This window comes from Prinia subflava, chromosome 4 (assembly GCF_021018805.1).
Source record: "Prinia subflava isolate CZ2003 ecotype Zambia chromosome 4, Cam_Psub_1.2, whole genome shotgun sequence".
Taxonomy (NCBI): domain Eukaryota; kingdom Metazoa; phylum Chordata; class Aves; order Passeriformes; family Cisticolidae; genus Prinia; species Prinia subflava.
In genome coordinates, this window is record NC_086250.1 from 34,173,343 (window position 1) to 34,188,125 (window position 14,783).

Consider the following 14,783-nt stretch of genomic DNA (forward strand, 5'->3'; position numbering starts at 1 on the left):
TCTTTGCAATGAGGGTGGTGAAACTCTGGCACAGGTTGATCAGGAGAGAGATAATACACGCTCCATACCTGGGATCACTTGAAGTCACATTTGACAGGGCTCTGAGCAGCCTGACCTAACTGAAGATGCCGTGCTCACTGCAGGGAAGTCGGACTAGACAACTTTTAAAGGTCCCTTCCAACTGTTCCATGATTGTATGAACCTATCTCTTGTTTTGATATTACAAATTATATATTCCCAGACTCAAGTGAAAGGAAAGATGACAAAAAATCCTCTTGTCGTATTCTGTACCACTTCATCACAATTCACTGTGGAATGCCTGTAACTGCCAACACCTGACACAAGTAGAAATTACCAGCTGCAGGACTTTGCAGCATTCCCAGACCTATTTAAAATTCAAGATAAATTATGGTAAGTTGGCCAAGTGTACCTTTTCATACTCACTAGAAAGTGCTTGTTATTTCTTTTACTCAGACTTTCTAATAGAGTATGAAGTTTGATCTTTCTTCCACAAGAGCATCTTGCAACCAGATTTCCACTGCACATCTTTACCCTTTCTAATTAATTTTACCAACATCAGGTCCTGTACTGCAGTATCTAAACCAATTCACATAAAAAACCTAATAAAAAGGTTAGGTTATTGTGTAACTGCTTTATTTATTCAGTATTTTTACTGTCTATCACAGGTACTCACAGGTAGCCTCAGGAGTGTGCAATTCACATATCATGAAAACTTTACCACATGGAAAATTGGAGCATGTTTTGAAATTTAGATTGAGAAGGTGCCTCTCCTTACTCACATTTTCATCATACATCAGATGGACCAAAAATCCATAATACTGCCTTTTAAAGAAACCAAAAGGCAATGTAAATTAACACTTAGTCCGTGGTCTGCAGCTAATAATTATATAGCTAACCCTTCAAAATAATTGCTATGTGACCTTGGGTAGAAAACTTCCCCTCTTTTCATTTTCATGCATGAAGCAAGGATTATGATTATCGCGCTCGCTGCCTTTTTTTTCACTGGGGAAAAACCACTGGGATTAATTAGTTAATAATTGCAAAATATTCTAAAAGTTAACATGCTAGATGATTTGTACAGTAGCAACCTTCATTTTTAAAGCCTATAATTTTTTCTTCTACATTATTTTTTACCTAATTATAGCTTGTTTAAAAAATGGGGAAGTGGGAAGAAAGACAGGGAAAACTAGAGAGCTGTTGTTGGCCTTTTTTCATCATTCCAACAATTATTTTGGACATTTTATCAACATCTTTGTTAAAGCATCAAGGAGAGGAGCAGAAATGCATTCAACTCTGTTTACAGATACTTATAAAACTGAAGCTTCAGTCATCTGAAAAGCACTTCTGCACACAGAAATCTAAGTGAAAGTTCCACAAATCTTGGACACTTGAATCCTACACAAAATCCTGTTTTGGTTTATACATCGGAGCAACATCTAAGCATGATTCAATGATAAGACAGCTACCACAGAGAGTCTGAATGCTTCTGGTAACTGATCAAGGTGACAAAGACTTCACCTTATTCACTAGTAGAACACAAGAAGAGCTCATTCCACTGTTAGCTGGTTTGAAACAAATGCATACACAAGCTACTAATATGCCTATATAAGGTATTAAGAATAGTCAAGTACTATTTTCATTTCCATAACATAGACATCATAATGCTTTATAAACAAGCTCAACTTATGCCAAACACAGAAGCCTTTAAAGCATTCACCTCTGTTGATCATGTAATCTGCACAGTCACTTATTTAGGGCAATGGTTTCCATAGCCGTCCTGCTTTGCGTAGAAATGAATTGAAGCAGAATTACAGCTTGCTCTAGTTCCAACCAGGACAGGGTTATTTTTGGTAATAGCCAGGTGGGGCATGGCCAGGACCCAGAAGTTGTTCTATAGCACCTCAAGCCATACACAAGGTAGGAAGGGGGATGGCTCCTTTCCAGAGGGTGTGGTGGAGTAGTGTGGTTCTGCAGGGTATGGATCATTCGCTTCTCTTGTACACTCTGCGATGAATGTTGTTGCTGAAACTGTTCATTTATTTCGTTGCTGTTTCTAGCAATGTTCTTACCTCAACCTCATCTTTACCTTTTAGGCCTCCAATTCTCCACTCCATGCCCACCACAGGGAGGAGGAGGGAGAAGGGGGATCGAGCAAGCAGCACACTGGAGTGTCTCAATGAGAACAATAAATTGGGGTATACCATTCCTAAATGACAACACAGCTGAAAAAATATACTACCCAATATGCCTAAACATCAGATAAGCCAATGAAATCACTTAGAGTTGGCAGAAATTGCCTCATACACTTGATGAAAATGCTGAACCAGAAGTGAATATAAATGAGATGCTTTGTAGAAAAAGATTGACAAACATGAGAAGAAAGCACACTCACAAGAGTGTGTTAAATTCCTGCTTTTGTAGAAGGGGTCAAAACTGCTCATTTGCTGTCTGCTATACAAGTATCAACCTCAGCACAGACATAGTACTTTGTTCATGTTGCAACAATAAGTATTATAAACAAATTGCAATTGTGTACCACACAAAGAGAAATGTTATCCTGTCTGGGAAAAAATCCAAACAACAAGTTTTTGACATTGACTGACAGGAGTAACTAATGCAATGGTGTTTGTTGCTCCAAACGGGTCATTACCTTTGCATGATCAATGCGAACCGCAAGTTCTTTAGATGCAAATCCACCAAAAATCAGGCTATGGATGGCTCCTATTCTCGCACAAGCCATCATGCAGTACACTGTCTGTGGAATCATGGGCATGTAGATGACCACACGATCTCCTTTCTTCACACCATGTTTGCTCATGACATCAGCTAACCTGGAGACCTGTACTGACAGAACATTCATATTTAAAGTTTCTCCAGATCTGCTGTTGCAGACAGCAACAGCAACAAATTTCATACAGTCAACAGACACACAACATCAAAGAGACAAGCCAGTATGATAAAGAAAGTTGATGTAATATAATCAAGGTTCAATAAATTTAAGACAATTTTCTTTTTGCAAAAACCCACTAATATATTTTTCTTTTGTAAAATAGAAATGAAAGGACACTAATTATTGCAGTCAGTACAGCCAAAAAAAAATCAATAGCAATGTCTAGCAAATTTTTAAATGCATTTAATAGTCATTTTTTTATTCCAGTAGCAGTTTATATTTCTCAATTTTAGATCTTAAGAATGAATATAAACAGGTCATTTCATAATATAAGTTCTGTCCTAACTAGCTAACTTTGAAACACAAATCAATATGCAGTAGTACTTTCTTTACTGCAGTGTCATAAACTTCTCAGAATCTGAGACAAGAGACCTTACACCTTGAACCAAAGGTAAACACAAATTCGGAGAAATATCTAGATTTAAAATTAATTTTTGCTCTCATTGTTAGATTTTCAATTTTGCTATGCAGAAACCTAAGAGAGACTATGTACAGCAGCAAAGGACTGGAACTCAATTTCTTGCAATAGACTGATCAGCAGCACTGCCTCTGTAACACCATGAGAAAATATTTGTTACTTTGACAGTACACAATATTCGGTCACAAAAGTACTACTGAATATTTCATCAGTATTTATCACATAGTAAGTTAGATTTTAGTGAGCACAGGAACCTGTGAAAAGCACTGTGAAGTTGTCCCAACCTGCATGTTGTGGCATGGCAAAGTGGCATCTTCTGATGTTTAATTTATATTGTTTAAAAATTGGAGTTTTCTGGTTTTAAAAAGTAACTACATTCAGTCCTAGAATCCTCATAAATACGTTGAAAAATACATCAACTGTTTGGTATGCAGTAAGGACATGTAAAAATAACCAATAACCAATACTAAATCAACTATGATGCACTTAGCCAAGTGAAGAAGCATCATGGATCACTCTGTGCAAATCAAAGGCCCACTACTGGTTTTAACTGCTCTTTTCTAGTGTTTTACCTCTCTGCCTAATGACATTATTTCCCGCATCTCTGCTCCCATATTCCTTTTATATATCCATTTCCCAACTCTCTGTTTCTCTCTGCAGAGGAAATGCATGCTCAGATTTTCAATAACCTGAGACAGTAACATCCAGAAGCTCCAGGAGAATCTGCTCTGTCTTTGTATTAAATTCACAGCTCATCCACAATCAAACAGCACATTTCTAAATTCTTCCTGAGGATTTAAGAATATGGAAGCACAGAAGCCCCAAGCAGGCACTCTTGCATCAGAAGATACTGTTTAAGTTCCATTCTCTGTAAGCATTGCATAAATCTGTGCTGTTATTTTCAGCCACAAGAAAGAACATGTTTCTAAGGCAAAGTCATCATCACATCAAGCTGAAAACTCACACAAACTAAGATATCTATATGATTTGTATGGAACAGATCTCTTATCTTAAATATTACTGATTTTCAAGAGAAAATATCTTTAAATCTAGACTTATTAATACCCAGCAAGTTCATATAAAACTGATATACATGATCAAAACTCAACAAAAACCAAAGACTGGACATGTACAAAGCCAGCATTTACTGCCATACCACCAGCATTTACAGTCATTTCTAGGTATAATTAGTGAAAGTAATTGTAAATAAAGATAACAACTCTACTTCCAAAGGTAAATTACTTTTCTGTACTTTCTAATGCGAAAACATAAAACCGTCCAGACAGAAGGGCCACCAGCACTCTTGTGACAGCCTAACATAGGGGCAGGTCACGTAGCTTTCTTTGGAGCTCCCCCAGTTAAATTTCATTTAGGCTTACACTCAATTATGTGCAGCAATAGCCAAGGTATACATTTCATTTCTATGGAATTGTACTTTTTTTCATCACAGCAACTCTCAAGAGACTTAACTAATGCTGTGCTTAACCTTTTAATTAAGATCTGTAAGGGGAAGAAAATGAAATCAAATACAGACAAGTTAAAAATTTAACCAACCAAGGAAAAAAACTACTGAACTGTAGAAGAAAAAGAGGAAATAGAGGCATTTCAAAACCTATTGGATGCAGGATAATTTGGCAAAGGTCATAAAGATTATAAATCAATACTGCACATAGCAAAAGGAGTAAACTAGTGGGGTAGATCATTCTACGTCTCTGGTATCTACCAACTGTGCAATATTTATGGCCCTTCTTTCTCATTAACAAGGTTATTCTGAAACATACCTGTTCCAAAAGTTCCTTATATGTTATTTTCTCTTTGGTATTTGTTACAGGACTGTCATAAATAATGGCAATTTGGTCTCCTCGTCCATTCTCAACATGACGATCTACAGCATTGTAACAGATATTCAGCTCTCCACCTACAAACCTAAAAAAAAGTTTGAAGTATGTAATAGCTAGCCTTCCAAACGAAGACAATTTTTTTTTTTTTTTTTTTTTTTTTTTTTTTTTTTTTTTTTTTTTTTTTTTTTTTTTTGGCATTTTGTGTTTTTCTTTTATGGAATGAGAGCATTAAATTAAAACACAGCTCTAGAAACATTATACTCACTTAAGGAAGTTCTTTTTTATTCTGTAACCTCACGATTGACTCAGTAAGCTAAATACGACTATTAGTGAAAACAGAGAAGTTAAAGTACTGTATCTTAACTGACTTAACTAAGAATCTGCTAAACTTGGTCTTGGTTTAACTTACTTTGCATTACTCACTCTGATTTTTATATGCATGGTATCACAGAAAAAGCATAAATTCACATAAAAGAATTCAACATTATGAAAGCATGCTATTATCTTTGTACTGGCACACACACATATCCTTTTCAAGGAGAACAGGTTCAGAACTCAAAATAGTCTTATTCATCTCTTGGCAATAACAGTTAAACATAGAAGCATCTGTAGCTAAATGAAAGGCATCCCAAGTTACAAGACCATATGATCATAATGCATTTGACAACACTGTTTTATATCAGTGATTCAAAATTTTCTGTAGAGTGGTATGAGTCATAGCCTCTTCAATAGCTAGACATTTACAGAAAATTCTTGTCTTCCAATTAAAGAAAAAACATTTCACAAACCTAGGTTTCGCTTTTATAGTAATTTTACACAGAAAAAGAAAATTCAGGTGCAGCATAATTGTCAAAGTACAAAAATACAGAAGGTAACAGATAAAAGACAATTCTATTTATGGGAAGATGACATAGTACCTAAAAGTTAAAGTTCACACTGAATGATGCCGTTTTTCTTTTTCTATCTGCATGTATCTCTGTGCAGCAAAAATAGCAATATACGACAAATACACAGTTGAGAGTTTCCAAAAGGTTCTATGGGGACAATTGTACAGTGGTAACTTATAATGCAACTAGAAATAAGCATTGGCCTAAAGTAACCCACTACTAGTTAAAAAAAAAAAAGTATTTCCTTCTTCACTTGTCTCAGTTTGAGGGGGAGGTGAATTTTTCAGGAAGTTGTGGGCAAACCAATCAATGGTCAGGTTTGAATGTTGGCATTTTTAGTAGCCACTGAGGGATTAGACACGCCTCCGAGGACACAAGGGGTTAAAAGCAAGGACTCTCCAAAGGTCTGCCTCTTTTAGGTTCCAGTTTCAGCAGGGAAACATCTCCTCTCCCCTGCTCAGCTTTAGGCTGAGTGGGGGAGGGGAGCCACGCGGCCAGGCTGAGGGGAACCACGCGGCAGAACTGAAGTAAGCTGGGCCCCGGGGGGAAGAGAGTGGACAGGACTGGAACTGAGCTGCCCTGTCTAGGATGGAGGGGTGGAGAACTTTGGAGGTCCCTTCTGTGTGTTCCCCTGTTCCCCCCGCCGCCACTCTGCTCCGGGAGAAGATGCCCAGCCAGTGGGAGTTGCTAAGCCTGGGAGTGCCTGAGCCTGCAGCGCCCTGCCAGGAGCCAGGAATTGTTAACCCTTTCTTGGCAGAAGGAAACTTCCCAGACATTGATTCTCATGGCTAGTAGCTTCAGAAGAGAGAGAGAAACAGCTTGGGACTGAGATGATAAAAGAAGATGAAAAGAATCCCAGATGGGCAGGGATGAAGAAGAGTAGCTTTTTGAGCTGGACTTTTCTTGCATAATGTTAGCCATAGACTGAACTTGAGTCTCCTTTGAACATAAACTGCATTTTGAGGTGGATGGGGCCAGCTCGACTTGCTGCAGTGAAGCGAGCAGAGAACAGAGGGGGAGGGTGAGGTGGCGCCCTCTACCCTCAGGGGAGACCTGCTCTTGGAACCCTTGGCCCCAAGGAAAAGATGGGGAGAGCTCGGCACTCAAGCATCCTTAAAAGAGCCCAATATGCAGTTTTAGCCCATGGACAGTGGTGATAGCACTGGACATGGAGAAGAGAGTGTCACCACAGCAACTTTCTCCAGGCGGTGCCACGGGTGACATGGAAACACATAAGGTGTGGACCCGTGTTTTCTGAGGAGCAGTCTGTGGTGCGAGAGAGACTCCTCTCTCCCTTGCTCAATTGAAGATTAGGTTTTTTTGAGTGGTGATTGTTTGATTTAAAACCCAAGGGTTTGGTCTATGGAGGGTAACGTGTAGGTGGTGGAAATTGGGGGAGGAGAAGAAATGTTCTGGGAAGGTTTCATTTATGTTTTGTGCGTGTGTTTAGAGTTTTCCTTTCTATTCCTGTTCCTATGTAATGTAATAAAGTTTTGTTTTCTGTTTTCAAGTTTTGGGCTTGCTCTGCTCTGTTCTTGACCACATCTCAAAGTAGCTCATTAGGAAAAACATACACTCATGGGTGCATTAACATTTAGCCAGTGCTAACCCATGACATGACTTCTCCTGTTTAATAAAGGACCGCTCTAAATCAGGCTATTTTATATATTACTCTTATACTCTTACACACAGATGCTATGGGACAATCTTTATTATCCAAAAATGGCAATTATGAAATTAAAACCAGGATGTTTAGAATGCAGTTATCTTACTGCAACTCCTTTACAATGCCATTAATAAGGAGAAATTGGGGCACCATCAAAGTCACAAACCATTCTGTACAGAAGTCTACAAAACCCTTCCCCTAAAAGGAGAACTCTATGAACAATCAAAGATCTGGAACTGTTTCAGCATAATATAGAGAAACTCTCTATTACTGTCGTAAAAGTTGTGCAAGATTCAGATTTTTATATCAAATCACTGTAGGATGGTATTAACAAGGGAACACAACACCTGGGCTACGCATATTCACATAAAAATGGTCAAAACATGAGCAGGCATGAGAGTTTTGCTTCTTCTAAAGATGCCTGGCAACATCAACATGATTTTTTAGCAACCACTTACGAACAAGTGTGTGAAAGAGATATAACTGTAGGTTTAATCAAAAACCATCTCGAAGGTATGATGAGAGCTTTGTTACCCTGTTGAGAAGGAAAGAGATTCTGATAGGATCAGAAAAGTAGAGATGCACTTTTTTACATGAAATGAGAGTAGAAGCTGAAGAAAATGTTGGACAATATTAGACAATTTGAGATATTATTATGTAAATTGACCCTGTCACAGTTTTAAAAGTGTAAGCAACATTTGAATAGCAATCTGGGCAACATTTCCAAAATTCAAAGGAGATTATATATTGCACTTATGTCTCAGCATCAGAGGAAAAACAGGTTGCAAAACTGCCCTCTGCCTGCACATGTTAGAGAAAACTATTTCCACATTCCTAGTTAAATACTTGTTTTAATCCTTTTTACTGGCATTCCAGAAGATTCCAAAATAATCGGTTCAAGTGTTTCATTAACTTTGGCATTAAAAAGTTTTTTCTCTCTAACATCTAAAGACTGTGTCTCCCATGTCACAACTGAAGACAGTTTTGACCTGTTCAAAGCCAACTCAAGGATGTTTTTTCTTCAACTTCTTTGCCAAATTCTATGTGGTTTAAAATCTAGGTCTCCGTTTCGGCTTTTACATCAAACTATTTCAATTCCTTCATCCTATTCTTTAACAAACATGCTTCGTAGCTCTTATTATTTTTCATGTAGGCAAAACCAGATATTTTGTGCTCTATCAACCACTCATAAAGCTTAGAACAGTACCTGGGATTATTGATTTAAAAAAACAAGTCGAGAGGTGACATTGATCACTTATTTTCTGGAAATCATTTTGGATTCCACTGACAATACTGGTATTTCCGGTGGCAGAGTGAAGAAAACACACTGGGGCATGTTGTAGTTTTCTTTCATGCTCTTACCGTATTTAGAGAGAAAAATTGCCTTATGCCTACATTTTAAATACAGTAACAGCCTCCTTCAACTTCTTCAATTGAAGTAGATTACACTGGAAAATATATGAAAAGCATCTGTTTCTGTAAGTCTCATGTTTTGTAACCAAAAGCCAAGAAATTGAAAAAAGATTGCTGTTTCTAATTGAGCTAATAAAATGTCTCCAAAAGAGGAAACAAATTCTAACTCAAGAAGCACATACATGAACTTCTTCATACTATTTTTCAGGTCTCCATAACCAGCTTTCAAGCTTTAAGGAGAAGCTCTGACCAGAACTCCATTTTTACCCTGTTCAGCTAGCAAGCTATGTTTTTGCTTGGAAGCCTGTCCTCTTTCTCAGTTGAGTTCTGTTGCCTGTTTTCTCTTCAGTCTGTCCCCTGAAAGACCCTCTTCTATGTTTGCTATTATATTCAAAGAACTTGTCCATCTGTCACCCTGCTGAGCACACTGACTGCTGCTAACCATTTGGGATTTCAGAGGCATTAAAGTACAAGACTCTATCATTTACAGCCTGCTGCCACTTAAAATGAACTTTAAAAAGTAAATAAAACTGCATGTTGCACATTAAGACATTTGTTTACACAAATCTGAATTGCTTAAAGTTTTATTATCCACAAAGCAACAGGCATGTAAACAATTACAGCCGAATGAGTCTTCAGACTTGCATCTTTGTATAATGCCACAGAATCACAGACTGGCTTGAGTGTGGAAGGGACCTCTGGAGGGCACCTGCTCAAGCAGGTCTGTGGCATCCCACTCTTAAGGGGAAGGCAGAACCCAAGATTCATAAATGCCCATGGTCAAAAAGAAGGACAAACATCAGTGGGTCTGCAAAAACTTAGGAAGTTTTCTAAGTAAATTTCACACACTTTGTACGAAAATCGGTTTAAGTTAGTCCCCAATACTCTAGTATAAGCACATGGCAATGGTTTTGGATAAAGGTAGGATGCAAGGTAAAAGAGAGGCATGAAGTAAAGAGGGGGAGAGAGAAAGAATAAAAGAAAGAAAGAAAAAGAGATCATCAGCCCTGGCTCCAATTTTGATCCAGCTCATGGTCTGTTCACAGACCTGAGGCACACGAGCACCTGAGCTTTGTGGGGGTAACATTTTATAGATAAGTTTCTTGCTTTCTACGCGAATTAGTTATCATGCATTGTATGCATTGTCCATTCTTGTAGACCTTTCTGAAAATGGGTCAGAGAGCTCTGGCAGTCTTCAGTAGTCCTGATCCCCCTACAGTTCAAGCTCACTTCTCAACCTTCTTCCTGCTCTGTACCATGTGGTGATTACCTCCAGGGGCTAGAACAAGGACATTTATCCCAGAAATGTAGTGCCCTACCTCTGTATGGCACTCTTCTCCAGCCACAGCCTGTTCTTTCTCAGTGTCAGTATTACCAACAATCCTTGATTGGCTCCACAGCTATCTGGCTATGGTGTTTCAGACATACACATTATCCCCCTTATCTCCTCGGCTCCTACAAGGTCAGCCTGGAGTCAGTAGACCAGGACCATGTCCAGATGGCATTTTAATATCTCCAAAGATGGAGAACCCACAACCAGCTCCGTGCCAGTGCTCAATCACCCTCATATTAAAAAAGTGTTTCCTGATGCTTAAAGGGAATATCTTGTGCTTTAGTTTGTGCCCACTGCTTCTGGCCCTGTCACTGGACATCACTGAAGAGAGTCTGGTTCTGTCTTCTGAAAAACATCCCTTTATGTATTTGCCCACATTAATAAGATGGTTTCAGTTTCTGCATCCACAGAGGTGGAAAGATGCAAGTTAAACAGTGAGGCTAGAAAAGAGCTTGGAAGACAAGTCTGACTTCAGACCATGAAATGTCCCTTTTTCCCCTCTCATAAGGTGAAATAATTCCCACCTGAGAAATAATGCTTTACAAATGCCTATTTCTGTTACTTTAAACAAGCAAGCTTATCCTGCTCAGCAAATCAAACCACATTTATTTGGCAGAATTTGATAGCAAAATTATGTTTATTTGTATGTGTAATATCCTCATTCCTTAGTTCTTCAAAAGTAACCACTCTGTTGATTTCATTATATTGTTCGGGAATGCCACAGTCAATGAGCTTCACTGGTCTTTAATCCCAAGATGACAGAACCAATTCGGTTTAAAAGGACCTTATGATCATCAAGTCCAACCATTAAACACATCACTGCCAAGTCCACCACTACACCTTGTCTGTAAGTGCCACATCTACACATCCTTTAAATACCTCCAGGTTTGGCAATTCCTTCACTTCCCATGGCAGCCTGTTCTAATGCTTAACAACCTTTCCAGTGAGGAAGTTTTTCCTGATATGCAATATTCCTTATATCCAGTATTTCTAACGGCATTAGAAATTAATGGCAATTAATGGGAAACCTCCCCTGGTGCAACTTGAGGCCATTCCCTCTTAAGGTCCTGTCACTTGTTACTTGGGAGAAGAGGCTGATCCCCACCTGGCTACATCTCCTTTCACCTAGTTATAGAGAGCAATAAGGTCTTCCCTGAGCTTCCTTTTCTCCAGGCTGCCTTACCTGCTCCTCATAGGACTTGTTCTCTACACTCTTGTCTAGACCCCAATTACGCAGGCAATACTCCCTGGAATTACTTAAATAGTGCCATGACCTTGAGATCAAAGTCTCAAGGATCCTATTCTGAATAGTGCCATGACCTTGAGATCAAAGTCCCAAGGACCCTATCTATCCACTGTTACACAGCCCATCATAGCTGGGTGTTACTTATAATTTAGCTTACGACATAAATTTTCAATACCAGAGGTGTCAAGCATGATATCAGACACCAATAAGAAACCTAGCTCCACTCCACTGGTTCTATATCTTTTAGTTTGCACAGACTTGATTTAATTTGATTTAATTATAAATTTGATTTAATTATATTCTAGAATTACTAGCATTTTAATCAAAAAAAAAAAACCCAGAAAAATACAAAAAGGGCAAAGAACATTGATGTACCACACAAAGATGACCCTTATGCTACATACCCTTTATAGTCTGCATCAGCTTCTTCTTGAGAAAATATCAGTACACTACCTTTGAGAAAGTATTGCAAATCCTACCCAGTAATTTATAAGAAGGATATCCTGTTCTGTCATAGGGTAGTTTGCCATTCACTGATGAAGATATTTTTATGCCAAGGCCTCTGCCAAACATTACCTAACCACAACATCTAAATTATGACCTACTTAGACAGTATCCGAGATTAAACAATCCCAAAAGCCACAGTTTTTATACACCTGTGTTTTCGTATGCCTGCCTCCCCTGGCATCTGAAGCCGGGTTTCCCATGTTCACGGCAGCCTGTTGTCTACCCAAAAGGGGTTGGCTGGGGACATCAGGCGCACTCACCCACATCATTCAGCCACAATGAACTCATTCACACACGCACTGCGCGCAGTGACACCTGCCAGAGTGCACGGCAACACGCCTCACCCCAACACGCTCATCCATGCTGCTTTTTATCATTAACTTTAACCAAGTGTAATCATTTAACTCCTTCAAGCTCTGCAGCCGTCTCCTCCCACAGCGACGGCACACCGACCATGCCAGGAAGAAGCTGGGGTAGTTCTGTGTGAGCACACGACCCCAGCCCAGCACCGCGCAGTGCCCCGACCTCCGCTCCGCACCGGGGGCGCTCGGGCACTCACCACGAGGCGCTCCCCAGGCTGCCCGTCTCCAGGGTCCGCACCCAGGGCTTGTACCAGTGGATCTGCTCGGCGACTTCTCCCCACACCTTCTCGGGCTCCGCCACGCAGGACCGAAAAACTTCCTCGTACTTGCCCAGCGCCCGGGAGGAGGCGGCGCGGCCGCCGGGCGGCGGGCGGGGGGCAGCGGCGGCCCGGGCCGGGAGCGGGATGCCCACACAGGGCCGGCCCGGCCGCCGCCAGGCACCGCCGCCCCGGCCCGCCACCGCACCGCTAAGTTTTGGCAGCGCCGCCAGCTTGCCCAGGAAACCCATGTTCCACGGCCTTCACGGGAGAGGGGCCGCACTGGCTTCGGCAAGGCTCCAAAACGCCCTCGGACGGTGCAGGACGGAACGGCAGCGCTCCGGGGCCGGCGGGGCACGGCGGGACAGCCCCCACGGCGGGCCGGGCCAGGCCGGGCCGAACTGCCCCGCCCGCGCCCCGGCCCTGCCCCCGAGGCCACCGCCCCTCGGAGCGCCGGGAAGTGACTGGGGCAGGGCACGGAGGGCAGCTCCAGCTGGGGCCGCAGCCGCGCTCAGCGGGCCGGGGCCGGGGCCGGGGCCGGGGCCGGGGCCGGGGCCGGGGCCGGGGCCGGGGCCCGTCAGCGCCTGGCAGCGAGCGAAGGCGGAGGAGAGACGGAAAAAGGAGACCGACATCTCAAACTATTTGTGAGACTTACAGGTCTGCGTGACACGTAGCCAGAGTACTCCTCAAGGATTTATTTTGAAAGACATTCTTGCTTTGAGAAACTTCCCAATGATAAAATTTCTGGCATACTCTTGGTGCCAGAAAAAAAAACAAAAACAAAAACAAACAACCACACCCGAAACAAACAAACAAAAAAAAACCCACTACACACTTCATTCTGCTTTCCAGAAGGTCTCTATCATCTGTAGTGGATCTTCTGTCTTGATCATTATGGCATATATTTAGAAATCCTTGAGTTTCAGTAGCCATGATTCAGAGTATTATGATGCAAAAGTCAGTTAATACATACACCAGCTTCAAATGTTATTTTATCACTTATGTAATTATTTTAGTGCTTTAATAGGCCTATCCATTACAGGTTTCTCAGGATATTCTTCCTGTAATCACTTTATAAAAATGTCATATAGCAAAGAGGAACTCTATGATGTGTTTTATATTCATTATTATTTTAGGAACCTGTTTCCTGATTGTTGTTGAATTAGTGCAATAAGAACACAATGTATTCCATTGCAGGTAAAGGATTCAGGGATGAGAAGAAATATTTACCCACTATAGTAGGTTTAATACGTGAAATCAGTGTATTATCCTGGCTCAAAATGCATGAGGGATGGAGTTCAAGTTCATCAGAAGTTTTAGGTCATCTTCAAAATCCCTAATGGGGATTTTTTTCAGCAAAAAGCCTGATAACTGCTTCTGTTTCTTAAGCCTATATAATTATCTCACAGAGTTCCCCCTGGTTCAGTGTTGTGTGAAATACCTCACCTCATTCTCCTCCCTGTGTCAAAATAGCATAAAGTAACTGAGTACTAAGTAGCATAATGGGATTTCCAAAAATGCTCAAGTTAAGAATCCGAGACTTATTTCTTAAAATCAAGTTAAAACCCAAAAAGCTCAAATACCTGAAGGACTAAGTGGACATTTTATGAAAAGTTCCCTACTGCCACAGCATGCCAAAAAGCAAGAAAGTTTAAAAAAAAACAGGTAGTTTTTCTCAAATGTAATAATTTTATTATTTTTCCCACACTTTCATCACTTTGACAGGACTTTTTCTGTCAACAGAGTTCAGTAGTCAAATTTTTAAAATAAATTTAAAAAAAAGCTTGCAGGTACTGTAAACAGTGTTGACACCATGACAGCCCTGAAATTATGTATCACTGCTGGATGCTCGGTAGTGCATGCATTGTACAAATATGCCTGA

The 14,783-nt window shown here is 40.5% G+C and overlaps 1 protein-coding gene across 3 annotated transcripts in view; it reads right to left on the reverse strand.

The window, feature by feature from the left end:
• The window catches only part of ACSS3 (acyl-CoA synthetase short chain family member 3), a 78,838-nt gene extending 64,940 nt beyond the window's left edge, over positions 1-13,898 (reverse strand). The window contains exons 1-4 of one of the 3 annotated variants that reach the window (XM_063396409.1): positions 13,324-13,898; positions 12,842-13,005; positions 5,171-5,315; positions 2,672-2,860 (exon numbers count right to left, since the gene is read on the reverse strand). In XM_063396409.1, coding sequence (XP_063252479.1) covers positions 2,672-2,860; positions 5,171-5,315; positions 12,842-13,005; positions 13,324-13,533 — 708 coding nt within the window. In that variant the 5' untranslated portion in view covers positions 13,534-13,898. Of the gene's footprint in view, positions 1-2,671; positions 2,861-5,170; positions 5,316-12,841 lie in introns of all 3 variants that reach the window. The other 2 variants (XM_063396408.1, XM_063396406.1) reach the window with 2 other exon arrangements.
• Positions 13,899-14,783: the final 885 nt, after the last annotated feature.